Below are 27,974 nucleotides of genomic sequence, written 5' to 3'. Positions count from 1 at the left end.
TTTCTTTCTAGTAATCAGAGAAGGTGATTCACAACGGACTGAAATCAAGCATAGTCCCTGCTGGGAACAGAAAGGGAACCTTAACTTAAATTAATTTTTCATGCAGGCAAAAGATCATGCAAAAATGGGAATAAAAGAGGTGAAAAACCGCTTGAAGCAAAAGGTACTTGAAGTTCTTATTCAAAATGTATAAGCACCGTGTATGAAACGCGTGGCCACAAAAAAGTATGATGTGATCAATAGAGGCTGTTTGATACGGTGTTGTTAGCACACTTCAAAATGCATTACCAGCTGTCTGGGAGTTCTCACACTGTTATAAATATTCACAGACAAAAACTGTCTTCAAATATCATTAAGACTCTGGCTTAAACCCACAAAGGCAAGCAAGTTGCAAGTTACCATTGTTGGTCTGTCCCTTCCCCACCCCACTGGGCTCGGGGCCCACCCAGAAATTGGCTCGGTATCCCCATCTCAGCACCACTCCCTCCTACAACTGACCTGGGACCAGCTGTAACCCAAACCCAGACGCATCTTCAGAGAAAGGATGCCGTGGTTGGCATGCACGTGGCCACTGTGCAGACATAGGGCACAAAGGGTGGGTTTGAGGAGGGCGCTGCGGGCTCTCCCCACAGTGGTGGTTTTACCCAGAGGAGCCCAGCAGTTTGTGTTTGAGATATTTTTTGGGGTGGGGGCGGGGCGCGGACAGAGTGGGGCTCTGACTGTCTTTTTGGACTATCAGTAAAATTGTACAAAATCATACAGGCTATATCCTGATTAAGAGTCCTTCCACTTGATTCTCTAGATTGTACAGGGAGGTGAGTGTAACAGAGAGGACATTTTCATATTATTATGAATGTCTCATCATTGTTATTGCTGCCATCTTCATTAAGCACTAAGGATGGTCCAGGCCAGGGGCTTTCATATCGAATCCTTAGAACCACCCTGGGGGTATTATTCCTATTTTATGTGTAAGGGGACTACAGCTCAGAGGTGAAGTCATCTGCCCATGGGTCACACTGAGCCTGGCTGAGCCAGGGTTAGATTCCAGATCCATTATATCCAGCATCTCTGCTCTTACCACCACAGTATTTCGTACTGCCTTCCTGAAACAATTGTTTTGTTTGCCAAAAGATGTTTGGGATCACTACCTTCATTATCCTACACACCCCAAATGTACTTCTCTAATAAGGGCCTTTGTCTATCTCGGCAGTTTTTTAAAAATAAAAGCAGTTTTAATTTTACGAAGTCGAAAGGACCTCTCATTAACTTGAAATGGTTAAAGGAATTGGTTCCTTGCTTTTAATCGCAAAATAATTTGCTCTAAGCATTTTAAATTCTTAGTTTCAGCTGAGAGTGAATTTTTAGCAGCTAAGATACAAGTCCAGAAATAAAAATCTTGTCATGTAAATCCAGGTAGACCTTAACCATGGTCTGGTGCACCCTGCCCGAGACTGGCAGGTCGAATTCTTTACTCGGATGTTACTTAAGTACCTAAATATATATTTTTATCTCCTGTCCCAGCCACATGTAACTGAATTGGATTGCAAGTATAAAATGGAGTGGCAGGGAGCGGGGGAACTTGCACCATTTCCCTCCTAACGACTAAAGCCCAGGCCCCAGCTGCTGTTAGAATGTTACTGAAAGTAAGCAAAGGAAGGAGTCCCTCCTCAGGCAGGCGACAGATGGGCCTCACTGGTCAGATCTGCGCCCCACAAGCCATTGCTTCCCTCCACGTACATGTGAGCATTAAGAAAACCCCCTTTTCATGATACATAGCATTTCTGCAAATAACTGATTAAGCTCGGGTTTTGATGCTGTTGTTTAAAGGTTCACTTAAACAATCTAGATCTCTCTCTCCTTCCCTGCCACCTCCTCCCTGTCCTTTCTTTCCTGGATGGTATCTGAAGCAGACTTTCTCCTCCTTCTCCTCTTCCCCCTGCCAGCCTTTTCCAGAATAGCTTCAGGAGGTAGTGCTCTATAGAGTGTCAGTACATTTCAGGTGACACAGATGGTGAAGGCATTTTATAGAAACGTGGTTGTCACCATAGGACTGTTGACAGATCCATTAGTGCTCCCTTTTCAATTTTCACTTCCCCCTTCCGTCTTACAGCTCTCTCCAGACCTGATACTTTGCCGTGGTGCTTGGAGGAGCTCTTTTGTCATTGAAACTAGCATTGTTCAGTGCAGACAGGACCCGGTCTTCTGCGGCGCTCCCAGCTTCCTTTCTCGAGCTAATGTCGGATTTGCTCCCTCTGACCCCCTCACTGCTGTAGGAAATATTTCCTGGGCTTTCTTGTTCCCCTCCCTCGTGCCCCACCCCCACCCCCACCCCCCTGCAATGGCAACATACTTATGTGGCGCTCACACACGTCTAATGCAGACACATCAAGTTTGGTTTCTGCTATGAAACTGAAGCAGTTCCCAACAAAGATCCAATTTTCAAATGTACTGGATTGCCACCTGGCCTCCTCCAGCTGCATAGCAATGGTGACCTCGCAGATATAATCAAGAACCCAGTCTTGCCCTCTGTGCTCTCGCCTTGGGTTTGAATTGCAAATAGAAAATGTGGGGCCGACCTGTGGAGAGGTCACCATGGTATGTGAAGGGTCCATCTCTAATATGACTGAGCAGGGCCCCTTCTCCATCCCTTGTTCATTTGTGCTGTCGATTTTCAAAGCATCTGAAGCAGGAGCTTTCAGGGTATCCGTGTGACCACTGGCAAATAATTGTCATAGATACTGTAGCGTGGCTTTATTCACACCTGCTCTGCTTCAGCCCAACAACAAAAAAAGAAGGATGGATAACGTATTTCTCTGGGTAAATGGAGCAAGGTAGTCAAGTTCTTCCACAGCTTGGCCTCCTTTGAAGTCTGACTTGCTCAAAATTAGGAAGAAGAGAAATGGCAAAGATGCTCCCCAGGCGTTGCTTCCAAAAGGGAGAATAGAGCACTTCCCATGCCCCACACCCCAGCATCTCCTGCCCGACCTGGATAAGAAGGCCACCTGGTGGGGCTCGTGATTGTCACCAGATTGCACCCAGTCACAGCACCCTGCAGGCTGGCATCAGAATGCCCTGTTCCTCCTCACCTGCAGGGCAGTAAGGTCTCCATTTGGGGGGGGCGGGGGCACGGGGGGGAGGGGAGCTATTGTGGAATCCCTGAAAAATGATCTTTTTTTCTTCAGTATCAAAATGATTTCATCAAATGGGTCCATTTCACGGCCCCTTTTAAAGTTTCTAAATCTTTGATCTTTCTAAATCTTCAAAAGATTCATCAAGCTTGTTAATTTAGTTTCTTTGATTAAAAGGAGCAGACTCACCATTGGGTTAGCAAAGGCTTGAGACTCTGGCCCAATGTTCCCTAGTGTATTGAAGGGAGTGAGCACGTAGCGGGGGCAGGGAGATCAGGTAGATACTGTAGGACGGACATTTTCACACCTTAACACACAACTGTCAGCTCCTGGTCTCCATCACAGAAATTCCAGCTTTGGCTATTGTTTTGACATCAGTATTCATATTTTAATTTGCATTTGCTGTGGTGTGAAGTAGACTGGAAAAGAAGGGCACCGCCCGAATCTGAAAATGTGGACCAGCAATCTGAGTCAGAGATGGGAAGCCCCACCTCACACACTCGGGCTCTTTTAACCCCCAACCTGTGGCCAGATGTTTGGGCTCCTGAGGCAGACGAGCTAGAGTCAGTGCTGGTTGTATAAGATATTAACTGTGTGACCTGGAGTAATTTACCTCATTTCTGTGAAGCTAGTTTCTCTCATCTATAAACTAGGAGAGATAGAGATTTTTACTGGATTGTTCTAAGGATTAGAAGAGGTAAGGGATTTTAACAGCAAAACTTAGTAACCACTCAGTTAATGAGAGTTTTCCATCCTGTCCAGTTCTCATGTCCCACATCTGGAGCTGCCCGTCCGCCCACACTCCCGGGTGCACATGCCCTGAGGACACAGTTGGCATGAGATCACCTCCCTTTTGGTCATCCACACAGCCACCAGAGCAGTCTTTCTAGAACACAGCTATGACCGAGTCACTCCCCTGGTTAAAACCTTTCATACGTTTCACACCTCCCACCTCCTTGACCAGGTGGTTCTTGGAGTGCTCCAGCTGCCATCCACCGCTCAACTAGCTGTGCTTCTAGCTCCCGTAGGCTCGGAGCGCTCTGCTCACATCTCTGCCTCATGAAGTCATAGCTTGAGCTTCCTCCATGTCCAACCCACACCAGGCTCCTACCCAAGGCCACAGAGAGCCCCTTCCTCCTCCAGGCTCCTACCTCCTGCCTTCTCATGGGCACTCTGTCCAAGGACTTAAGCAAATGCTGACCCTGCATCTGGGAGAGATGCCACCCGGTGGTGGCCTCTGATCTATAGCTCTGTCTAGTGTCTCTGTGTGACCCTTCAGGAAGGAAGATTTGCCCCTCCTGTCTGCTTCTTGATTTTCCTTCATTAAAATGACATTTTGATGGTCAGTATGTTTTCCGTTTATAAACAGAAAGCATGTTAATTGAAGAAAATTAAACTAATCAGACAAATGAAGAAAATTATCTCATTTTTTAACCTGCATTTTCACTTAACTATGTGCTAAACATTTCCCAGACCACTAACTATTTCTTCCACATGTCATTGTTTTAAATAGGTACCTAAAATTTTGTCTGAGGGACATATATACATGATTTAATCAATCTCATTGTTAGATACTTAAGTTAGTTCCAATTTTGTCTAGGCAAATATCTTCATAGATAAAACTTTGCAGGAATTCTTAATTATTTCATCAGTATAAATATCTAGAAATTAAATTAATGGGTCAAGGGACATGCACCTCTCTTAGGGTTTTGATATAAATTGTATTCCCACCAGAAGGATCTGAGACAGCCTTTTTCCCATCCCCTCTGCTGGCAGCTTCTCAGTTAGCACTTAGACCACAATGTATTTAACCCTGGGGAGCAAGACTTGCTGTTATTGGATCCCTACTATGTGTAAGACCTCTGCTAGCAACAGAGGATGTGAACTGGCCCTCTTTCTTTCTTGGCTAGGGCTCCTCCCACACTCTGCTCTCCAGGGAGGAAGCTGTTGTCCTTCCCCAGGTGGAAGGTATAGTGCCAACGTTAATAAATTGGCAGGGCAAGCCTTGGGACTTTGCAAGAAGTCTTTCGCACCTTCGGGTCCTCTAAATAAAATTAGTATGCTGCACTACTTTTTGACGCACAAGCACATTTGTATATTGGACACATTTGCCTTCCAAATGTGCAACTCTAACTTTACAAAGATTTATTAGAAAACATGTACTATATTGCAGGCTCTGGGGCAGAGAACCCAAACCCCAAGGAATTCGCAGTCTATAGGGATAAGAAGATAAATAAGTGCCCATTAGAAGGCATGGCAGCACAGGGTCGTGTAAGAAAAGGGGTTTCTGAGAAGGCGAGCACAGCTGATGACTTGCTGAGCACCTCCTGAACCCAGGAAACCTTCATTTGCTGTTAAGGTTGGAAGGGTTTAAATGCCAGAAATCAGACAGCTCTGGGTTCTTCCTCTTTCCAGCTGTGTGGCCTTGAGGAAGTTGCCCTCTCTGAGCCCTGTCTCCTCACCTATAAAAGCATGATCCTCCTATTACCTCTTGGTTGTTGTGGAAACTAAGTGTGATAGTGAGGGTCAAGGGACTGGCAAAGTGCCCGCCAGTAGGAGGTGCTCACCACAGGGCAGCTCTTTTTAGATGGTGTGCTTCCCATTTGGCAGGAATAAGGATTTAACTTTCAATTTGCACAGCATTGTAACATTTTTTAAAGCTTCCTCACATCTCATCTCATTTAGCCCATTGTCCCACTGGCTTTGAAGTTTCCCAAGCAGGAGGTGGTCTCCCCATTGTAAAAATAAAGAAATAGGTTGCAGAGATTGAGTGAATTGGAAAGATCAGACAGCTACTAGTGGTGAAAAACAAAACCAGAAGACAACGTTTGTATTACCTATAAGCTTAAACTAAGACATTTTCCTAAAAACTACCACATCCTTTTTTTAAATAGCTCTGTATCATCCTATAATTTTTATCATCATCAGTATTTTTTTACCATGGTACCTAACTGCTCTATTTCTTTTTCTTTTTTTCTTTTTCCAGCCAATCACTCACACACACTTGCAATATTTTTTCTAAACAAAAAGTCATTTTTATTTATTTATTTTTTTTACTGTTTGGCTTTACTCAACTTCTTGTGTCTGTCCTCTGGGTAACCCCACTGGATCCAAAATCCCCCTTTTGCCCTTTGTTACTTTCTGGCACAGAAGGAGTCCCTCCCCATCTTTGTTCCACTTGACCTGAGCACCTTAGGGCAGCCCCTTTCCAAAAGAGCCATTTCTAATTGGCTGTCGGCAACCTCTCTCATCACTGAGCCTCAGCCAGGCTAAGATTTGTGGGCCGCTTGATGTGAGCCCTGCCTGCCAAACCGAGAGGTACTCGTCCCCTGTGTTGTTATCAAGAAGTATAGAGACTGCAGCTGGATGTGTGGGTTGACTTCACACACACACACACACATTCCTATAGCTTATTGAGTACCATATACAGTCCATTATTAATGCTCTAGGCGCTTTTATGTTACTTTACCCTTTACTCCTCATAGCTACCATATCCCCATTTTACACATGAGGAGACTGAAGTTCTTAGATGTTACATATGTTTCATCCTTAATGCATTATTATTCAGTAAGGGACCCCGTTCCTCTAAGTGTCCCATTCTCTATCTGGCTAAAAAGTTAAGAGCAATCAATGGTTAAGTCCTTAAATGCAAAATTTAATGAGCGCTGAGGTGTGTGTTTTGTTACCCAAAATGTGTATTTGTTTTGGCAATTAAAAGAATTGGAAATTGTATTTATTATTTCTCTAAGCTATTTTTACTTGGCGAAAAATAACAATTTAAATGTATCTTGTTTGCACGTTGATTCTCTGCCTTGCCTCATTGAAGATGAGCAATGTCATGACTTGAATGAATCATGTGGTCCTCCGCACACAAATGGGCACCACCCACTCGTCCCCAAGAACCCCGTGCGCCGTCAGCCACTGGCGGCTGCCAGAGGAGCCGCACACTCGGGCTTTTCCTTTCCTTAATTTGACTTTACTCATCAGAAGCACAAATTAAATGTAAATTTAATTTAAAAACACTACTTTGGCAACCTAAATTTTCTCCAAGTCATAGAATCCTAACTCAGACTTCCATCTCTTCATTCTCTGCCAGAAAGATTAGGGCTAAGAAAGAGGGAGCATGAACACATCATTTTCACAAACAGTAACATCACGGGTAAACAAATGTGGAAGAAATGTCCACACTCTCAAATAATCAAAGTAATGCAAATTAAAACAACAATGAGGTCTCGTTTTTTCACCTCTTAAATTAGCAATACATATTTAAAATGATAAGGCTAACGAGTACTGTGAAACTCTTAGCGCTGCCATTGCTGGTAGTGGTGTAAATTGGAAAGCAAATTGTTAGAATGAATAAAAAGCCTTAAAAATGGTTTCATCTTTTGACCTAGTAATGTCATTCCTAAAGATTTCTGTTAAATAATCCAAAAGAAAGAATAACTGCGATGTTTATCACTGTGGTGTTTAGGGGGAAAGTAAGAGCATAAATGTTTGATGTAGTAGGATGGTTTATTAAATAACCGTATGGTCATTCAATGAAATAGCATGTATCCATTAAAATTATCCTTATAATGACTATGCAGCACCATGGAGATGCTTATGATATAGGAGGAAAAATAGAATGTGAAGTTATGCACGAGCTGTGATTGCAAGTAATTTTTAAATGTCTGCATGAGGGCAACGTTAATATGTATATGTAAAAATGAAAACAGCCCTGTAAAGTAGTAGAATGAAAGGTTTCCTCCCCGCAGTTTGTGAATTACTATGTTGCCTTTGTAATTTAATGTCCATGGTTTGGGTTTCTCCAGCCCTTAAAAGTCAAACAGCCAAGTTAGCCTTCCAGTTCCCTCATCGCTAGCAGGAAGATGGGCTCTAAGTGACCCAGAGGGAGTTCCATGGCCTGGCTCTGAGCCTTGAGGTTGGAGGGAGCACCTGTGCTCGGGGCAGGTGCCAAGACCCCGTCACCAACTCCTGGCTGGCTTCTCCCTGCAGGACATCACCGAGAATGGCTGTGCCCCCACTTTGGAAGAGCAGCTACCAAAGACTGTGCCGTCCCCACTGGTGGAGGCCAAGGACCCCAAGCTCCGAGAAGACCGAAGGCCAATCACAGTCCACTTCGGACAGGTATGTACCCTGGCCTCTGACTGGTCTGGGTTTGGTTTGCTTTGCTTTTCAGCAGAAGCTGTGGTGCATACAGCCGGCGCTTTTTCGTTTCAGCTCTCTTTGCTAAAACAATCCCATGGAGTTTGCACATCTTCCAGTGTTTATTTGGAGCAAACATGTTTTGAAGGGGGATTTTCAAAAACTTTGAGGAGACAGCATGGCTCTGGTCATAAACTCGCTGAACTCTGGAATGAAGTCATTAAATGCAGCTGCCGCCTCCCACCCCAGGCACTTCTTTTAAGGTGCCTCTGTCAGCTAAGCATCTCATTAGAACACTTTAGCATCCCAGGCCTTCTTTGCACCTTCAAATGAAAGGCAACAAGCGAAGTCTTAAAAAAAATCAATTAGGAGTTCTTTATTAATGTACTTCCTGAAAATCAATATCGGGAGTCCTCCTTCTCACAGTAAACACTGCACTACTGTTCTAGGGGCTCGATTCTGTAGCCAACTATTTCAGCGACCTGAGTGAGCATTTGAAAATTTGACTGTGTGATTTTTTTCTCTCTCTTAAGGAAAACATTATACTCTGTATAGGAACTGAAATTTTTTTTTTTTATCCATATCTTATCGGTGCTTATATTTTTGGTTGAAAAAGATTGTGTACCCTCTACTACTCTTGATTAGCAAAAGTCATAATTTTTTGGTTTCTAAGAAATGGTTCCATTAACAAGACATGACTGTAATAAGAATCTGCAAGGTTATTTAATCTTAAATCACCTGATTCTTTAGCCATTGATTAGATGAGGCATAATTTAAATAGTCTTTATGATTTTATTTTAAATATGATTGCTGTTTTATCACATAAAGGAGCTAGAAGCACACATTTAAAATGTTTGTTTATAACGGACATTTTATCAAGTGCCTACCGTGTACCTGGCATAGAGCTATTTAGAAATTAAGGGAATTAATTGTTGCTGTGGGTTATGATTGTAAGGTGTGAGTTTGTTAAAACATAAGAATCTTCCTCTGTAATCAATGTTTTTAGATAATATATTCATACATCTTAAACTTGGAGAGGTTCGCTACTCCTTTTCTGATTTTACACTTAAAAGGGATATTATAAAAATTTAAATATAGCATAAGAGAGAAGTGTCCATGGGGCAGAGCTCATTTGCTTAATAATTCTCTTCAAATTTCGTTGATGTTTGCACCCCTGAAGAGCTGCCTCATCACAGCTCAGGCCCCAGTTCCCTGGCTCGGTTTGCTGAAAGCCGGCCGTTGTCGCCAGCGTGGCATTCCAGAGCCAGCTTCCTGCCTTCCTTTGTCCTCATTCCTGTACACACGAACCTTCCCATGAAAAGAGCCCCTTGCTGGAGTTTGGAGCCCATTACAGAGAAAGGGGGCGGGGGAGAGGGATTTCATGGTGTTAAACATTCCATTTTCGAAACACAAAAAAAGGAGGCCCTGTTTGAAATGGAGAGAGACCTTCTTTCCATTTCAGGAAGAAGTAGAGATGCTTTAATGTCATTCCCAGCTAAATGCAGAATAAGAGTGTGTGTGTGCGCACGGATGGGGGACAAACAATTAAAAAAGCCACCCCAAACTCTGTTGAAATAAGAGCTGTCTGTGCCTTCACAGGTCTGTAAACTGGAGAGGATGAAAGTGGCTTTTTTCCCCGCTTGTCACCTCCCTCACGTGGCTGCCAGCATTATGCAAGTGTACAGGAAGGCAGGGGTTTTTTTAATGCATGCATGCGGATTAAGGTCAAGCCCTGAGTATCAGCCATGCAGCGGGCTCTCCCTTACAGCTGCAACCGCAGAGCCTACCCGCAGCCGCGAGATGCCTTAATTGAGACGTGCTGTCAAAGTGACAAACACATTTGCATACAGTCTACACTCTATTTATTTCCTCTGGAAAGGTCCACAGTCTGCTGTTGGTTGAACATTCCTAATCAGTTTGCTGTAAGTGAACTGCCTGCTAGCTCACTTGTGCCGCCACTGCTTCTTCATTAGCTGGCAGATTAGCTGCTGGGGGGATGGGCCGGGAAACGCGGCCCTTTCTTTTAACTCTTTCCAGCTTTGCCCCCAGCAAGGCTGTCCTTCAGTCCTTCCCCTGGTTTGATGGGCCCTCGACCGGGGACAGATAGCGTTTCAAGAGCACCTGCTACTGGCAGGCATGAATTTTAGGGGCTTGACATTCTTCTCAAAGAACAACCTTTTGGGTTCCACTTCAGAAATTTTGCCACACTCTCCTACCACCTGCACTACTTTTTTATTTGATATTTTCCTTTAAACAGACTCAGACCCGATGTCTATACTTTAGTCTCCTCTTAAGCGACGACGTTGGTAAAATCATAGGGTTGATATACTAGTCCAAGTTTTTTCTAAGGCATATAAAAATTTTTTTCTAAGTGCCTATCCATGTATCACCTAAACACTCAGCCCCAACAGTATACATTCTCCTCTGGAAACATGTGTCCCCTCTGCTGTAGCCCTTGGAGGAAGGGATCATTACCGGCATTCTATGGTCCCAAAACTAGAGCTCAGGGACGGTCTGAAGGGACCTGCCAGGGCCACATCACCAGCTCGGAGACACAGGACAGTCCCACGGCAGCGCCCTCGCCAGGCAGAGGCCTCAGGGAGGAGCTGGGTGCCCCTGTCTCTGCAGAGCCCCGGACTTGGCACATACTCTGCGTCTCACACAGCCTTGTAATTATTGCTTTAGTGCTTGTCATCTCCCGTAAGAATAAGAGCCTCTGGAAAGTTCACTGCAGGGCTTGGTAATCAGTAAACATCTTGGGATTTTATTATTGATGTGGATTTTTAGATTGATTAATAAGTGATTGATTATGAGGAACTTGCTATGTGTCCAGCAAGGTGTTTTTTTTTTGTTGTTTTATTTCAGTTGTTATGTTTATAATTCTGTTCATTTGAAGAAGAATGAATATTCCATTAGTAGCCAAAAACTACTTCAAAATCTCTTTCCACAAAGAAAGATGTTGCAAGTGGGAACATCTTTGTATTATAGGAATTTAGAGCCTCTCTCGTTTTACATTGTGTTTTTATGAGCTCTTACGGTCTAAACCCCAGGAACGGAGGGGTGGGGAAAGGGGCAGGGACAATTGGGGCACACCCCGCCCCCATGCTCCCAGGATGGAGCACCCAGGGAGAATGGGAGCCAGGAAGAGAGCAGTTGAGGAGAGGAAAGGCCTGGCGTCCCTCGCTTATATCAAATACAGTAAGGCTTTTAGCTGTAAAAGAGACTAAGCTACATAACCAATGCAAAGAATGAACTTAATTTGCATTTTTTAAGACATTCTTGGGGAACTTGGAAGATGTGAAGATGGACTAGGATGTTAGGTGATATGATAGATGTATTGTTAACATCATGGTTGTTAGGGATTTATCTTCATTCCTAAGAGGTACCCACTGAAGTATTTTAGGGGTGAAATACCATGGAGTCTGAAACTTGCCTTCAAATGGTGTGGCCAAAAAAATTACACACACGCCAGCACACACTCACAGACACACACAGACCATTCACAGAGAGAAAGCAAACATAGTCCCCATGCCCCCAAATATTTCACTGCTGAGAGGCACGTCCGTGGAGGCAGTGGGTAGAGAGGATGAAGTACAGATGCTAGAATCTAGTAGTGGGGGTGTCAGGAGCCAGTCCAGCTCAAAGACCACAAGCAGGACCTATACTTGGAATCTGTCAGTTAGGGTACTTTGGGTTGCAGAGACATAAAATCCAAAAGAAAAATTGTTGGCTTCATGTATGGCTTGATCCAGGTATCAAGTTATGTCAATCGGGCCCAGTTTTTTGCTACATTTCTTGGCTTTGCCTCCTCTACTGGGGCCTCTACAGGCAGGCTCTCCCTTCTGGCGGCAAGGTGACTGCAGTGGCCTCAGACTACATCCCTCCAGTGTCAGACCAGCAGGAGAGTGAGTGTCACTTGCTGGTGACTTCCACACAAGGCATGGGATTCACTCATTAAACCAACTTTGATCATACACCCACCTCAGAACCAAACATCGTGCCAAGTCTCCGTGTACCATGGGCAGGCCCTGCCTGAGACACATACCTAAGAGGTGAAGGCGGGGTGGCCCCTAGAAAGGAAATCAGGAGACTGTTATTAAAAGAAGGGCAACAGATCGGATTGAAAACGGTGCACAGCGGCCAGAGAGGAGATGCTAGCCCAGCTTTTGTTCCCTTGTCTGATAGCGGACAGGTTTACACCCAGAGCTGTGGAAATCAGGAAACCAAGAGAGTAGGCATGGCTGAGAATCAAGGTCAGAGGTCACCCAGGGCACCAGATAGAGAGGGGACTGAAGAATAATGGCAGGTCAGGGCATGGCAGGGCGGTCAGGGCCAGAGGTCGCAGGTTATGGCAATGAGCACAGTTGCCTATGATCGCTTCTGGGCATGGAGTGTGACAAGTCAGCCGAGATCAAGGGCCCAGGGTGGAGAAAGAGCCAAGACCCTCCCTCACTCACTCAGCAATCACTGGTACCTACTCAGTGCCGTGCCTGTGAAAACAGGGGTGACAGTAACATGGTCCCTGACTTCAGGGAGCCCACAGTCCCGCAGTGAGTGGGTGGTTTAACTTAATCCCACGGATGGAATCCATCCGGTGGCTCTGAAAGGCGCAGGTCTGTGCTGTGTGATCCTGCCACAGGGCATCTGAGAGTTCCCTTTTCCTTTGTTATAAACTCCAACCAGTTTGGTCCCCGGAGTGATTCCCTGCCAGCATGCTCAGGGGTGCCCACCACCTCGTCACTGCCTTGCTGGAGAGCAGTGCAGATAAACGCAATATTTCATTAACACCTTGCTCTTCAGCAGCTTCAAGGACTAGGCTGAGAGCTCACTCTCCTAGGATGGCCTCAGGTACCTGGGGATGGTTCTGAACCTGAAAGACCTAACACGGCCACAGCTCGAGCCTGTTCTAGGATGGGGGCAGCTGGCTTCCTGCTAAAGCCCCAGAATTCCTGTACCTGCCCACGCAGTCCCCACTGCTTTCTCCACTGGCTGCAGGAGAGAATTCTTGCCTTTTGGATCAGTCCTTTGGCCCAAGGTATAGTCTCCAGAAAGACCCTAGTGAAGTGCACAGAGGAGTGGAAGTGGGGCTGGCCAGCTGGAGCCCGGCGGAGGATGAGTGTGGAGTCCAGCAGGGTGGGCGGTCTGAGCCGGGCTGTGTGCTGGGAGCTGTGTTGAGTCCTCCTTCCTTTAGGCAGAGTGCCCACCCCCACCCCCCAGACTCTGTTCGGCCACACCTGTGCCTTCTAAGCACCACCCCTGTTCTAGCAGCTCCCAGAATCTGCCCTTCACCCTTCTGGTTTCACCAGCTTCCCTCACTGCAGTGTCTTCCTTTGTCCCTGGCCCTCCCCAAACCTGCCCCATGCCAGTTCCACCACTGCGTCGACGACCCTCATATTCCTGGGTCGCATGTCACTCTTCTCCACTGGTCTGTGAGGCACAGAGGGCGTCAAAAAACATCAGCAAGGACTGAGATAGGTGGGAATGTGGGTCCCTCTTCAGGATTCCCTCCCTGGTCACAGACCATCCTTAGAAAAATTTACCCAGCCTTCAGCGTCCTGCCAGAAGTCCCCCTGCCCAAGCCCCCTGCCCATAGCTGGGTCTTCTGGGCTGGAGGTACTTGCCATCCTCCACTTCTGGGCAGTTCCTTCCCGCCCTGAAAGACTGGGCAACGCCCCTTCCTCTCTCTAGTCCCCAGCACAACATCACCGCTCTTTATGGGCATCTGGCGGTGGAAGAACCCAGAGGGGAATTGGCGCCTACCGTCCCCACAGCCAGGGTGTCCTTACTCTTCTGTTCCACTTGACAAAATTCCATCATCCTCTCAGGTCCGCCTCAAGCACCCTTCCCCCCAAAATCCCTTCTTTGCTCCTCCAGGCAGAGCCATGCCCTCCCTGCTCTGGGCAGCACTGTCCCTCTGCCTGACCTGCTGTCCCTCATCTCTCTGTCCTCGCACCCACGGGGCCTGGCTCAGGTGAACTGCTCAGTGAGAATTGGGGGACAACCGAGTGGTGAGTGAGTTCACGAAAGGGTGAATCATGGGACAGGGTGTAGGCAGCTCTGCACTCCTCGTGCTGTGAGCAGCCCATCCGTTCACAGAGCAGGAGAAACCACAAAGGGGCAGCTGTGCCCTGCGGTGCCCGTGCGTGCGTGTGTGAGTGACAGGCCTCCCACGTCCCCAAGTCTGTCTGCATTCACAGTGTGGCAGCAGGGGCTCTGCCAGAGGACTGACCAGAGCCTAAAACAGCCTTCCTTCCAAGGCCTGTGCTGCCGCAGCTCGGAATCCAGCTCCCTGCCAGGGAGACAGTGAGCCCAGCAGGACAAGAGCAGGAAATCTGATTCAGTGAGACCGGAGGAGGCCTTTTCCCCGATTAGAATTCTCTGTGCCAAAGGTGGGGAGTTTATCGCAGTAGGGAAGGGGAAATAAAACATAAAATGTTGAAAATAAATTATGTCCCGCAAGCAAGATCCTCTGGGAGAGTCAGCTCGGAGTCAGTGGCTTTGCAGGGAGTCCTTGCCCTGTGGCCACAGGACTGCTGTGCCAGGAGCTGCCTGTCACGGTGCCCCATCAATCCCTAAGCCCTCCTGAGCACTCGGTAAGTTATTAACCTGCCTGTGCCCAGGGGAAGGGATGACAAGAACTGAGAGATGGCAGGATGAGGAGGGACAGATGGATTGGGTTGGTTTTCATTATAATGTAGACCTACTGTGTGTGAGCCAGGCCCCTCCACAAACATCATCTCACTTAATCTTCTCAACAACCCTGTACAATCAATGCAGTTATTATTATCCCCAGAAAGCTGATGCTCAGAGAATTTAAGCAACTTGCTCAAGGTCACACAGTGCAGAGCAAGAATTCCAAACCAGGTCTATCTGATGCCGGAGCCTGGGCTCTCCCCTTGCTCAGCCCCTCTCATCAACCCTCCTCATCAGCCACACCTTGGTTCCCGAGGCATCTGGTTGTGGCTGCCCGTGTTTGGGGCCTGCTTCGAATCCAGCAGTGTGGCTTAAGTTGACTGTGGAGATCAAGGTCACTTTGTTCTGCTTCTCCCTCATTCCTGGCTGTAGCTCATGGCTCCTGTCTGGACTTGGGACTTTGCTTTCTCCCTAGAATAAACCTAACGGAGCCCAGGATTCCTTAATATGGGGGGGAGGGGGGCACAGTTTGAGAGCGGCATCCATGCTGCCCCTCTGAGTGCCTGCTGGGGGCTGAGCAGTGTTCTCAGCAGGGTCTCCTTTCTCACTGCATTCTCTTCCCCAGAGTGGTGCAGCTGGGACTCTGCCTGCCCCACTATTCCATAGAGTCAAGGGCCTTCCCCTAACCCCACTGCCAACCCCACCCTCACCCCTCCATCCCCGATGGTAAGATGGATTCTGCTTCTCACCTGGGACAGCTGGGCAGTGATAGCGGCTCCCTGGCAGCAAAGGCTGCCGACCAGAGTCCTGCACACTTGATCTGAGATTGCACTGGCCCTAACTTAGGTCATTGTTTCTACTGGGTTAGTTTTATTGTCGGTCCGCTTAGTTCCGAAAAGAGAATATATAAAAGGGATTGTTGCTTATATCCCACTTAGAATGCAGAGTGTGATGGGCATTCGCATTGTCTGTAAGCACTTTCAACTGCGTTTCTGTGATGCTGCTGCCCTTCAGCCACATGGTTCCATGGTTCCAGCCACCTCCTGGCCCTCCCAGGGATGCCCTGTCCCAAGCCCCTTCTAGGCAGGTGCCTCTGTGTACCTCCTGGAGAGGGTGACAGTGAATAGTTCCAAAGGGACAGGAGGTCCCGCCCTGGTGAGATGGTGCCTTGAGAAGCCAGGAGACATGACTTTCAGGTGTGCTGACCAGGGGACTGTTTTCTGCAGAGACCAGGAGGGAGAGGGAAGCCTTGGCCCCAGGGCTGTCTCCCAAACACCTTCCACTGCCCAAACCATGAGACCTCTAAGAATTCTTCCCCTGCTGCCCTCTATCTTTGTGGTTAAAACTCCTGAAGTCTTGGCGTTTTAACCAGGCAGAACTCTGAGCTATTCTTTTATGCTCTCATTAATTCCTTCCTTCACTTATTCAACATGTAATGAGGCCCCAGGATCACACAGGAATGTGATGTGGTCCTGTCTTCATGGCACTCGTTGTCTGGCATACAGTTGAGAAATCATATAGAAAGAGAAACTAATGGACATAAATGTATTGGCTGGAGAGGAGCCCTAAGGCTGTCTGGAGGAACCAGGGCAGGCTTCTCAGAGGAGGTGATGTTTCTGCTGGATCTTGAAAGATGAGTTGTTTATCAGGTGGAGCCAGAGGAGGAATTCCAGGTAAAGAGAATGGCAAGTGTGAAGTATAGGACAGTCTGACTCTTCAGACTAGTGTGGAAAAGCAAGAGGCTGGGAGGCAGCTGGTGCGGTCCAGGGGCTGAACTGCAGAGGTAGGCAATGGCTGGGTCCTGGGGGAGCTTGAGACATGTGGGTGTCAAGGAGCCAGTGAGGGATGATTTCTGAGGGATTGGCATTTGGGAACACTTCCTCTGGAGCCACCACCCTTGGGAAGGGGTGGAAGTAGGTGAGGCAGCAAGACCACTAATGATGCTGCTAAAGTTCAGGCAAGAGCTAGTGGGGGCCTGACCTAGGACACTGCTTATGGGGGTGAAAGTGAGGGAAAGACTGGAGACAGACCCAGGAGACCAAATGCACAGACCTTGGTGGCCTGCAATGCCCTCCGTGGCAGCTGTGGAAGTGTGCTCTGCATGGTCGAGGCGGGCACTGGCTGCATTTCTCCTCCTCAGCCAACTTGCTCTAATGAGGTCTGAGGTGCAGCCCGTGACGAGGAAATGTCCACCGGGGTGCACAGGGCCAGTGGACACGTCCCTCTACAGCCAAGGTGAAAGGGCAGAGTGGCCAGCTTGGAGGAAACCGGGTACAGTGACCCGCATGGACCTGCTTTTGCCCCAGGGCTATCTGCCAGCCAGCTTCCTTTTTTAGAAAAGTATATTTTTATTGAATTCAGAGGAAGAGAGATGTAGAGAGAGACAGAAACATCAGCGATGAGAGAGACACATTGATTGGCTGCCTCTGCACACCTCCTATTGGGGATCGAGCCCACAACCCAAAAATGTGCCCTGACAGGGAATTGAACCGTGACCTCCTGGTTCATAGGTCGACACTCATCCACTGAGCCACACTAGCTGGGTACGACCTTTCTTTCTATATTCTGTTCTGAGTTCTGTAACCAGGGTACCCAGAGCCTACTCCACCCCTTGCCCCCATCCCAGGGTGTGCAATCTTATGGCTCCTAGTGTCCGGGTTGGCAGCTCTACAGCATCCCAGGTCAGTTCCGCCAAGGAAGATGTACAGTATTATGCTAAACCAGCTTTACGGGCGGCCCCTTAAAATGCAAGCCTCTGCCCATGATGGATGGAGAACATCCAGTTGTTGAGCCAACCACTTACGTTGTTGCAAACCTGCGAGAACCACACACAGGCATCGTTAGGCCTGTTAAGCCAATGACCCCATAAATAAACAGCAGAGTGTGTCTTGGTGCACCAGGGCTAGACTATGGAAATAGAAGCACTGTATAAATCACACACATTTACAAAATAAATATATCAGTGCGTTAGTGTATGCAGCCGTAACCAAATCACCTAGTGTAACAGCCACGAGAAGCTCGGAGCGCCTGCCAAGTGATTGGCTTCCATCCATCCGTGTGCATCAGCATTGGAAATGACCGCCGAAGGGAAGGGGGTCCTCCTGCCCGCTGACCTTGAGGCCTTTGAGTTGAGGCAAGTGGTGAGCTTGCAGGTGGGCACCCTCACACACAGCTTTCCTGCCAAGGTGTGAAGCTCACCGTGGCCGTGTGTTCCTACAGATGTCTTAAGGTCTGCCGCCAAGCAGAAGGCTGCTTAGCACCAAGTTGCAGATGTAATGGGCTGCGCCTACAGGATGATGGCTGGCTGGCTGGGGGCTGGGGCAGATTTTCTAATGATGCAGATTTGCTTTGGCTTACGCAGGGAAGCAGTGAGTTGACTTTCCCAGTGACTCTCACCAGAGCCCCGTAACTTTCAGCCTTTCACCCTAAAGGCAGGGCTGCATTTTCAGAAAGTCGGTTCCCTGTCTCCGCTGCCCCTTTCTGCGCTCTGAACCCCACTGGGCATCTGGCTGTAACATCTGGAGCTCCAAAGAGGCAGCTGACAGAATGGCCACTGGAGTGGGCGCCCCTCCCCTTGGTTGTAATGGCACAATGCTAGATTTCAGTATTTTAAATGAAAAATATATGCAGTTAGCTGTGCGCTGACAGTGTCCTTGAGGATTTGACAGTGAGATTTTCCAGCAGTTGGTCTTCGTTAGGATCCTGGCGGTGTTTAATAAGGCAGTCGAACTGCTGGCACCTTGGGTTCCTGTTTGTTCTCCGAGGGCTCTGGGGCTGCTGCGGTAAGCACATCGACCAGAGCTGATCATTACAAGGGCGTACGCCACCATGAATAAAAATGTCACACGTTTTCCCATCTCACAGCGGTACAAAATGTCAGGCCTGTCAAACACACATTGCGGGGAGCTGTGTGCAGTCCGTACAAATTGGAGAGCTGCATATTCCCCCAACCTTCTGATATTCTTCATTTGAAGCTGAAGAAAAACAGTTGTTAACCTATTAGCTAGGATTTTAAACTCTGCTGAGGCGGCGGAGGGTAGACTTTGACACAGATAGAAAAAATTCCAGGGTCCAGGAATTTTAAAACCAGGTTCTCCATCCATATGTTCCGAAGGGAGGAAAAAACCCCTGTGTCTAGTGAACCTGGCTAGCTGGCTGTCTGTAACAGACACACTGGGAAAAAGTTGGGATATTTCACATCTAAGCTTCCTATTGCTTCCCACTTTTGCATTCCATTCAAAAAGTCTCTTGCTTCTTGGGATGGCCCTGGGGCTCAACCTGTTAGACCAGAACACCTCCAGGTTGGGGTTTTTCCTAATCAAAGCAGGCCAGGAATGCTGCCAGTCCTGTGGACAGAGTGTCTTGAGTGACAGGGACAAGGACTAGTGGGTCTGGACCAAATGCTGGGCGATGGCCTTACTGATAATTTGATGTGAGTTTCAGGCAAACATTTACTTTGCACTAAGTGTTGGCCTTGTGCTCAGATATGAACTAGGCACAATGCCACCATCAGGGAGCCCATCATATTAGGGGAGGGACAGAAGAAAGAAGCCCGGCTCTGTCGAGCCACGAAGAGAGATGAGCAGGGTCCATCAGGTAGGCAGGTGCAGGAAGGGCACCCAAGACAAGCACGTGCATTGTGAAGGGCAGCGGCACTTGAGGGGCAGGGCAGGGTCTCTGTCGGGCTGAAGGAAGTGGCTGCTTGTGGTGGGGTGGGACGTGGGTCTGGTGGAGCAGAGACTGGGTCTTACGTGGCCTGCCTGCCAAGGACTATCTACAGGGACGTGACCAGCGCCCCAGGCTGCAGGTGGGACCCAGGGACCCCGGTGGCAGGGAGAGCAGTGTGAAAGTTCTCATGATCCCGGACTCCCCTTCCAGAGGATGCTGGGCGATCCTATCTGTACAACTGCAAAATCAGGGGAAGATTCTTACTTTAATTTCCTAGTGGTGTGATGCTCGGGTGGACATCATAACGGCGATGATAAATTAGCCTTGGTTTTGCTGAGCTGGCCCTGGCCCTTACATGCAGCGAGCAAACCCTCACCAAGTCAGGACACAGGCCTGGCGAAGTGCAGGCAGCTGCAAAGACAAACCTTTCTGTGTGGTCAGAATAGACTTAGCAGGACAGAAAGCTCAGAGGGCGTCGGGGAGTATTCCCGGGAGAGGAAGCCACCCTCAAGCTCAAGGGGTTAAGTTTCAGCATCTGCCTTCTGCTGTTTGTGGATCGGGTCTGATGGAACAAGCAGGACTTCTGGGTCAGACATAGCTGGGCTTGGAGCCCGCCTGTACCACTTGTGACCTATGAGGCCTGGACATGTGAACCTCAGCTTTTCCATCTGCCAAATGGGTGTTGTACTTTCCCTGCAGGGTTTTTGAGACTGTTAGAGTTCTGGTGTACAGTGCTTCTAGCACAGGCCCTGCTACACAGGAAGTGCCAGAAAACAGTAGCCCCTGCTGGTATCAGAGGGGATCATGCCTCCTTCCTCAATCCCCCACCTCCTGCCAATGTCACCCAGCCACCCTTGACGGCATCCCAGATGGCTGCCCTGGTGTAGGTAGCAGCAGTGCATACCCTCCTCCCGCTCCTGTCTGGGCAGAGAATGGCAAGCGTCAGCAGAGCTCCCTGCCCTGCCCTGCCACCCGCCGCATCTGGTGCCCGACCTCGGGCCACCAGTGGGATGCCACCTATTCAGACCCAGCAGCTGCACCTGACTAAAAACAAAAGGCTCCCCTCCCCCACCCCCTGCTGGCCCTCCTCCATCCCCCGCCTCTGTCCCCCAAGTGGCTGGGGTCACCCAGCCCCCTCGCAGCCTTCCCTCACAGCTGCCTGGCTGCTTTTGTTCAGCATGTGAACTTCCCCGTCAGCCGAGCTCCTTGCACGGGAAGTAATCAGGGATCTTGACAAGGCTTCAAACCACAAATGCCACTACAAATTAACCAGCACCACTACAAAATACTACTCCTGTCAACATCGGGAGGAGCGCGCTGCTCTCCAGGACCAGCCGGGCTGTCCTTTCACTCGCCTCACTGCAAAGAAAGCGCCCCGCCCACCTAAGAGAATGGCCTGCAAGGTGACTGGTGAGCCCATGAACCCTAAGCAGGCCCTCTCCAAAGATGCTGGCTTTCGGGCCCAACGGCAGGTGCACATCTTTTCGTCGAGGGCCACCTCAGCCCTGAATAGCCCCTTCCAGGTGCTACCTGAGGACAGCAAGCTGCAAGGCACGTGGAACCCTCCCTCTGGAGTCCAACACCTGGACACCGCGGGCCATCCCGCCGGCTTCCTGACCGTGGAGCGCGAGCCTGGGCGGGGGTTGCCCCATCTGCAGAACACAGGTCATGATCGAGCCTCCCTCCAGAGTTTGAGGACTGGCTGGGATATGCTGAGGGTGCTCCAGGATGAGGCCCTTTCCCACACGGAAGCACCTCTTTGTCACCCTGGGTGGGTGGGATGGAAGTTTCTTCCTCAGCCGTGATGCACAAGCCCATCCTGTGCAGCATCATGCACGGAGCATCCCTCCTGGTAACAGCCTCCGCCCATGCTTCAGGGCCCGAGCACCCAGGGTCTCTCTGGGGGCCCAGGGCCCTGCCCAGTGCTGTTGGCACAGAGCAAGTGCTACAGGACCAGTGCCCGCTCTTCCCCAGCCGTCCTTGCTGAAGCTCTGAAGCCGAGGCGAGCATTTGATCCTCCCCAACAAGCAGGACGAAGAGGATTGGAGATAATGACAGGAGTTGGGACAGGCGAGAGCTGTGCCCGAGAGCTAGTTGGGCATTTCAAAGGAGACACTCCACACAAATATGGCTTCAATGCACTCCTTTTTGGAGGCATATCAAAAGAAGCCCGCTTTTATTTCCATACCTTGCATAATAGCGGCTCTCCAGTCCCGAGGAGTTAGAGGAGCCTTGCTCTCAGCCCAGAGGCCCTTTGTAAAGCCACAGAAAGCTGCCTTCCCCTCCCAGCCGGGCTGTTTCATGCACAGGTCAGAGCATTGATGTGGCTACTAGCCAGGAAAATTAACCAGGTGAACTCTTTCCTCGTTAAATAGTGACAGAGCTTAATTGTGAATTTTCTCTTTTCCCCTCTCCATTCCTGGCAGCGTATCTGGTTGGGGCACATCCCCGGGACAGGGGAAACCCCAACATCTGTCCAGCTTCCCCATTGTGGCTGCCAGGGCCTCCCCATCATGGGCTAGACAGGAGTCTGACGGGAAGGGGACAACTCAGAACACCATTCAGACACAAAGGAGCTGAGGCCCTCTTCTGGGCTGGCCTCAGAGGCCAGATCTCTCATGCCTCCAGCTGCCACCAGGCACACCCCACCTTCTCCAGCCCCCAGAAAGAGAGCTTCAGGGATCCTGGCTGCCCCCCGCCCCAGGAGGTTGCCGCTCCACCCCAAGCTTTGTATGCACAGTCCTTGGCCTTCGGTTGGTCGTCGTGGCCTCAGGTATCTATGCTCTACCTCCTTCCCCTACCACAGTCCCTGGTTGGGGCCTGGTCTGTTGCCCCACTGACTTGGACATTTCACTTGTGTGGCCCTAGGTAGCACCTGTCCTCCTCCCTGAGCCTGCTCTCCCAGCAGTGACATGGGGATGCTGATTCTGACCTCGAAGGGATGTTGAAGGGAGAGTCCAAGGTGTGACCTCCATGGGGACTGAGTAAATCCATATGTTGGTTCCTTCCTACATACATCACAGGACTCCTGCCCCCGAGATGAGCTCTTCGACCCTCTTCTGAAGGCCTGTCACTCACTGCTATATGTGGCCCTGGGCAAGTCTTTGCCTTCCCTCCTCTGTGAAATGGGGTGACGACCCTCATTCCAGCATGAGGATTCCCCCAGCTACCAAGATTGCTGGTTAGGCACCAGGAACGAGGCCAGCAGGAAGTGCATTGGCTCCGCCCACTGTATAAGCTGCCCCATCCCCTGCACCCACTGCCCTCAGCCCCAAGTCAGCTCCTGGCAGCGGAGCACTCTCCACCCTGCAGCCCCATGCAGGGCGCCCACTCATCCATGCTGCTCAGGTAATTAAGTTGATATTCCAACAGGACTTCCACTCCTGACCTTTTGGAAACAAGGTGTTTTGCTGCATCAACAAATTAACTGCAAATCAGATGCTGTCCTCATAAATGTGGGTTTCATATCAAATGAGCATACCCACCTGGCCCACACGGCTGACAGATTTAAACACCAAGGGCCAGGCAGAGGCCATAAAGTCCCCCTCTTCTCTGGGACACCCGTGTCAATCACACTTTCAGACTTATCCCGTGTTCACATCTCCCAGTAGTCCCTTGGCAAGGGGTTGGGGGATGAGCTGGCAACATGGAGTCCTGGGTAGGCCCCTGTGGCTGGAGTTGCTGTCCACCTACCCTCCTCCCATCCATCTTCTACAACAAGGACAGGCACGAAGACCTGGAATAGTCCCCTCTCACCACACCGAGGAGAAAATCCACACTTCTTAGGCAGTCAAAGCCCTATATTATGTGACCCCCCCCCCACCAGCCCCTCTAAGGTGCTCCCCATCTTCATATTCACCCTCGGTCTAGTCTTCTCAGACCACTGTGGTTCCCCTGTACCAGGCACCTCAGTTCCCTACCACCCCATCTGGTGGAAGACCCCTCCTTTGAACCTCCACAGACCTCAGCCCCCTTGTCCCCTCGTCAGAGTAGGAGCCCTGGGAGGGCGGTTCACGGAGGTACTCTGTGCCTGTATAGGGCGTACCCCACTGTTCGTGAAATGAACGAACCAATGAGTCACATGCCTCTGGAAAGAGATGCTCAAATAAGGAAGGGAAGGTGGCAGTCCTCTCTTACCAGCCTTCTCAGGCACAGATCTGACAACAGAGTCTAACTTCAGACGGGACGAGGATTAGAAAAGCCGTGTCAGGAGGACTTCACATGACTTTGGAAATCTGGGTTGACAAGGATAGCACAATGGACTGAGAATACTAGCTCTGTGACCTCAAACTAGTCCCTTCACCTCTCTGGGCCTCCTGTTTCCTCTCTCTATAGCAGGCAAATAATTATTCTCTAACTTGCCTCACCAGGGGATGTGAGGCTCAAAGGAAAGAGGAGAAGTAGCAAAGCTTTGAAAGGGAAACGCATCGTATAAATAGAAGAGATTACTATTAAAATCCAGTCTCCTCCAACAGTGCTCGACTAACAGTGCACTCCCTTGGAAAACCAAGGTCCTCGCATCCACAGGGCTACTCTGGGAAGACGTGTGGGTCCAACGGGAGGAGAGGACTGGATGGTCCCATTTCCTCTTGAGGATTCCGGGCCAGAGCCTCCGTGGCTGTATTACACGCCCGCAGCATCCTCACACCAGGGCTTGTGACTCAAGAGTTATTTCTGTTTAATAAGAGTCAACTGAGGCTTAGGCCAAGTAACTCACCCAAGTGGCAGAGCCAATACTGAGCGCAGCTAGAAAACAACAGAACCAAGATGTGTGCCCATGTCTGTCTAACCCAGATACTCTCTGTCCTCTCAGAAAGCCATTTTTCTGTGATGTAGGACAAGTCGCATTAGGTCAGACATTCCTTAAGGGCAAAGGCTGTGACTTCTCCTGAGTCCCCGCTCCCTGACCCCAAATAGTTGTTCCTTAAAAGTACACGAGAGGAATCCATCCACCCTGTAGAGTGAATCTGCTTCCCCATGACCATGACCTTCAGGAGGGCGGCTGCTTGTGTGAGTCAGGGAAACCCACAGCCCAGCTCGGGGAGGGCCAGGTGAATTGCGAAATGGAACCCTTCGTACTGGCCCTTTGAACGCACTTAAGGAACAGAAGCCTGTGCAGCCGTGTTTCGATCCAGTGAGCCAACTGAGGATCACACAACCGTGCAGAGGTGCCCAGCCTCTCTGTTCTCTGCTTCTGGTTTAGCCGCTGCCTCTTCCAGCCATGGGAAGCACACTGGACTCGCAGTCAGGAGGCCTGGGACCAGCTCCGGTGCTCTCCTTACCCAGTGGGGACCTTGAGCAGGTCACTTGACCTCTCTCTAGTCTGCTTCCTTGTCCACAGAAGGATATGCCTTCTGCCACTAGGGCCATGAGAAGAGGTTGGGGTTGGGGGGCGTGAGCTGGAGGATGGGGTGCAGAGAAGAAGAGAGCAGGTCTCTGCCCTTGGGAAGGGCTCCTGGCTCCCCTGCATGACATTCACTGAGTGTTGTAGGGGAAGTGAATCTGTCTTCAAATAAACTGGGGAAACAAAACTTTTAAGGAAAAAGGAGTTTCTTACTGAAAGTGGCCTGAGGTGACCTCTGAAAATGGTTCGCTATTCACTTGACCCAGAAACCCCACAAAATCATGCAAATCAACAGGTTCAACTCTTGGTGTTCACTTAAGAACAGCTGTTCTTAACGTGCCCAGGCCATCAAGGGTATGCATATCCAAACGCCTCCAAGTATCTGAAGGATGTCACTTTACAGAAGCAGTGGGTGCCGGGCTTTGTTACAATGGTGGGGTTGGGACGTGTGCCCAGGCTATACAGTGCGGCAGGGTCCGTGGCCCAAAAAGAGTGCTGAATTTTTGCTGCATATGCTTTAAAATGCAGAGAGTAATGCTGAACTTAAGGGTCATTCTCTGGTCATTGAGCACATCTACGTGAACAAAGTTCCCAAGATGCAGTGCAGAACGTACCAAGTTCATGGGCGGATTGACCCATACATAGCCCTCCCTGCCACACTGAGAGGATCCTGCTGAAAAAGAGCAGATTGTTCCGAAATCAGAAAAGGAGGCTGCACAGAAGAAAAAGATATCCCAGAAGAAACAAAACCTATGGCCCTGAAGTAAATTCGTAATATAATGCCAATGAAAGTATTAAAAAAGAAAAAGAAAACGGGAGTTACTATGGTTTTGCCTGGTTAGGATGTTATTGTTGTTGTGGTTTTTTTTTGGGGGGGGGGGCGTTATTGCAAAGACTTGCTTTGCTGCACTAACAGTCATTGTGAATCTCTAAAGGGAACAAGACGGTAGACAGCATCTCCCAGACTTGTCTGCTAGAAACCCCCCTTCCTCCCTTCGGACAGTGCGTCTCCTAGGACGGTGTTTCTCAGACGACACCTTGGGAGACTTCAGCCTTCCAGCGAGATGATTTGAGTAGACAAGTGGCATGATTGGGCATGTGTTGTGTGCTGTTTAAGTCCACTCTGGAGCAAGTGTGGAAGGTGGGTTGGGAGGGGGAGCCTGGGCACGTTAAGAACAGCTGTTCTTAAGTGAACACCAAGAGTTGAACCTGTTGATTTGCATGATTTTGTGGGGTTTCTGGGTCAAGTGATCGGGCGCTGTGGGGAGAACTTGGCGAACATCGTCTCATTGAGTCTTCCTAACAGCCCCCTCCTGGAGAGAGTGCCATTACCTGCATGTACTGATGAGGAAAGGAAGGCTGGGTGGTTAAAAATCACCCGCCCTAGGAACCCAGAGGGCAAATGGGGGCTGAGGCTCAGTCCAAGACTGTCCCACCTAGAGGCCGCCTCCTGAGCACTCGGCCACACTGCCTCCCCTGCCGGCAAGAAGGGAGATGGCCAGGTCACAGGTGCCGAGAGTGAGGACTGCAGAGCTGGAGGAGTGGAGTGGCCAAGCAGATGGGAAGGAGGGGGTGAGAGCGGGGCGTCTGGACAGGGACAGTGGCCCCTGCTCCCATTCTCTGTCCTGCTTGCCTCCTGATGAGCTGTGTACGTTGGGAGGCTCAGTGGGTGGCATCCTCGACCCCGATGGCCTCCAGCTGAAGAAGGCTCGCTGAGCAGGGCTTGGCCCACACTCCCCACTGGCACAGGGTCTGGGGCGTCACAGTACAGTCCCTCCACGTGAGCTCCCAGTGTGCCTGAGGGCCCCAATTCTCCACCAAGTCTCTCAGCAGGTTTCCCACAGGCCACTCTGATAGGCCCTGTGCCGGGCAGGGACCCAGGGAGGCCTGGAGTACACACCCTCCCCTCTGGGAGCCAGGTCAGAGAATGACCTCTGAGGTTTGTTCCCTGAAGAATCCCTCCAGCCAGAAGCTCTGTCCAAGAGAAATGTCATGGGAGCCACACATGTGAGTCCCATGTGGAATTAATATATTTAACCCAAATATCCAAAATACTTCCATTTCGGCACGTAATTATTATTAAAACTAACCGAGATATTCTACATTCTTTTTTCAAATGTTTTTTTAGTCTGAAATCCAGTGTGTGTTTTACCTTTACAGCATGTCTTTTTTGTTTTGTTGTTTTTATAGAGAGAGTGGAAGGGAGGGAAAGAGAGAGAGAGAGAGAGGAACATCAATGTGAGAGAGACATAGTGATTGGTTGCCTCCCGAAAGCTCCCCACCTGGGGTCAGGGATTGAACCTGTAACCGGGTATGTGCCCCTGACCGGGAATCAAACCCATGACCCTTTGGTGCGAGCAAACTGGCCAGGGCATTACAGCCTTAAATTGGACTCGCCACACATGGCCACTGGCTCCTGAAGTGGGCAGTGCGCGTCTAGGCTTTGTCGAATGAGGCTGTACCTTCATGAACTGCGTGGTTGAATGAGCAGGAAGCTCCTGGAAGCCTCCCAGGGTTTGCTGAAGTCCAAGGTCTCAGCCGTGTGTGGGCTTTTATTCTCCTGACTCTGCCGACCGGTCTCCCACACTCCTCGGGGCATCTGCATGGGCAGGCCTTTGAAAGAACAGAGCTTGACTCTCAAGATAAAGGATTTGAGAGTAGAGCCAAGAAGTCTGTGCTCTTCTGTTTTTTATCCAAATTCTGATTTCAAAAGCCAAGCATTTTGTACAAATTTTATTTGTTCACCAGACATTTATTGAGCATATATTTTCTTCCAGGGCACAAGGATTTAAGCATTTGAAAGATAATGGGGTCAAATATACTGTGACGGAAGGAGACTGGACTTTGCGTGGCGAACACACAATGCTATATAAAGATGATGTATTATAGAACTGTACATCTGAAACCTATATCATCTTATTAATCAATATCACCCCAAATAACTTTAATAATATTTAAAGAAAAGAAAGATAAAGGGAGATGGGGCAGCTACTTCCTGTTTGTGATAAGTCTCACGTAGCAGGGGGCACAGAAGGCATCATCTGGCCTGGGCAGAA

The 27,974-nt window shown here is 49.3% G+C and overlaps 1 protein-coding gene across 12 annotated transcripts in view; it reads left to right on the top strand.

Annotated features, from left to right (window-relative positions):
- The window catches only part of DENND1A (DENN domain containing 1A), a 471,719-nt gene that overhangs the window by 417,236 nt on the left and 26,509 nt on the right, over positions 1-27,974 (top strand). For all 12 annotated transcript variants that reach the window (XM_059657971.1, XM_059657972.1, XM_059657968.1 and 9 more), the window contains 2 exons: positions 107-163; positions 8,124-8,255. In XM_059657971.1, the coding sequence (XP_059513954.1) occupies positions 107-163; positions 8,124-8,255 (189 nt within the window). The remainder of the gene's footprint in view (positions 1-106; positions 164-8,123; positions 8,256-27,974) is intronic.

Source organism: Myotis daubentonii, chromosome 11 (genome assembly GCF_963259705.1).
Source record: "Myotis daubentonii chromosome 11, mMyoDau2.1, whole genome shotgun sequence".
Taxonomy (NCBI): domain Eukaryota; kingdom Metazoa; phylum Chordata; class Mammalia; order Chiroptera; family Vespertilionidae; genus Myotis; species Myotis daubentonii.
The sequence above is the reverse complement of the archived record's forward strand: the minus strand, read 5'-3'. Positions and strand labels throughout refer to the sequence as shown.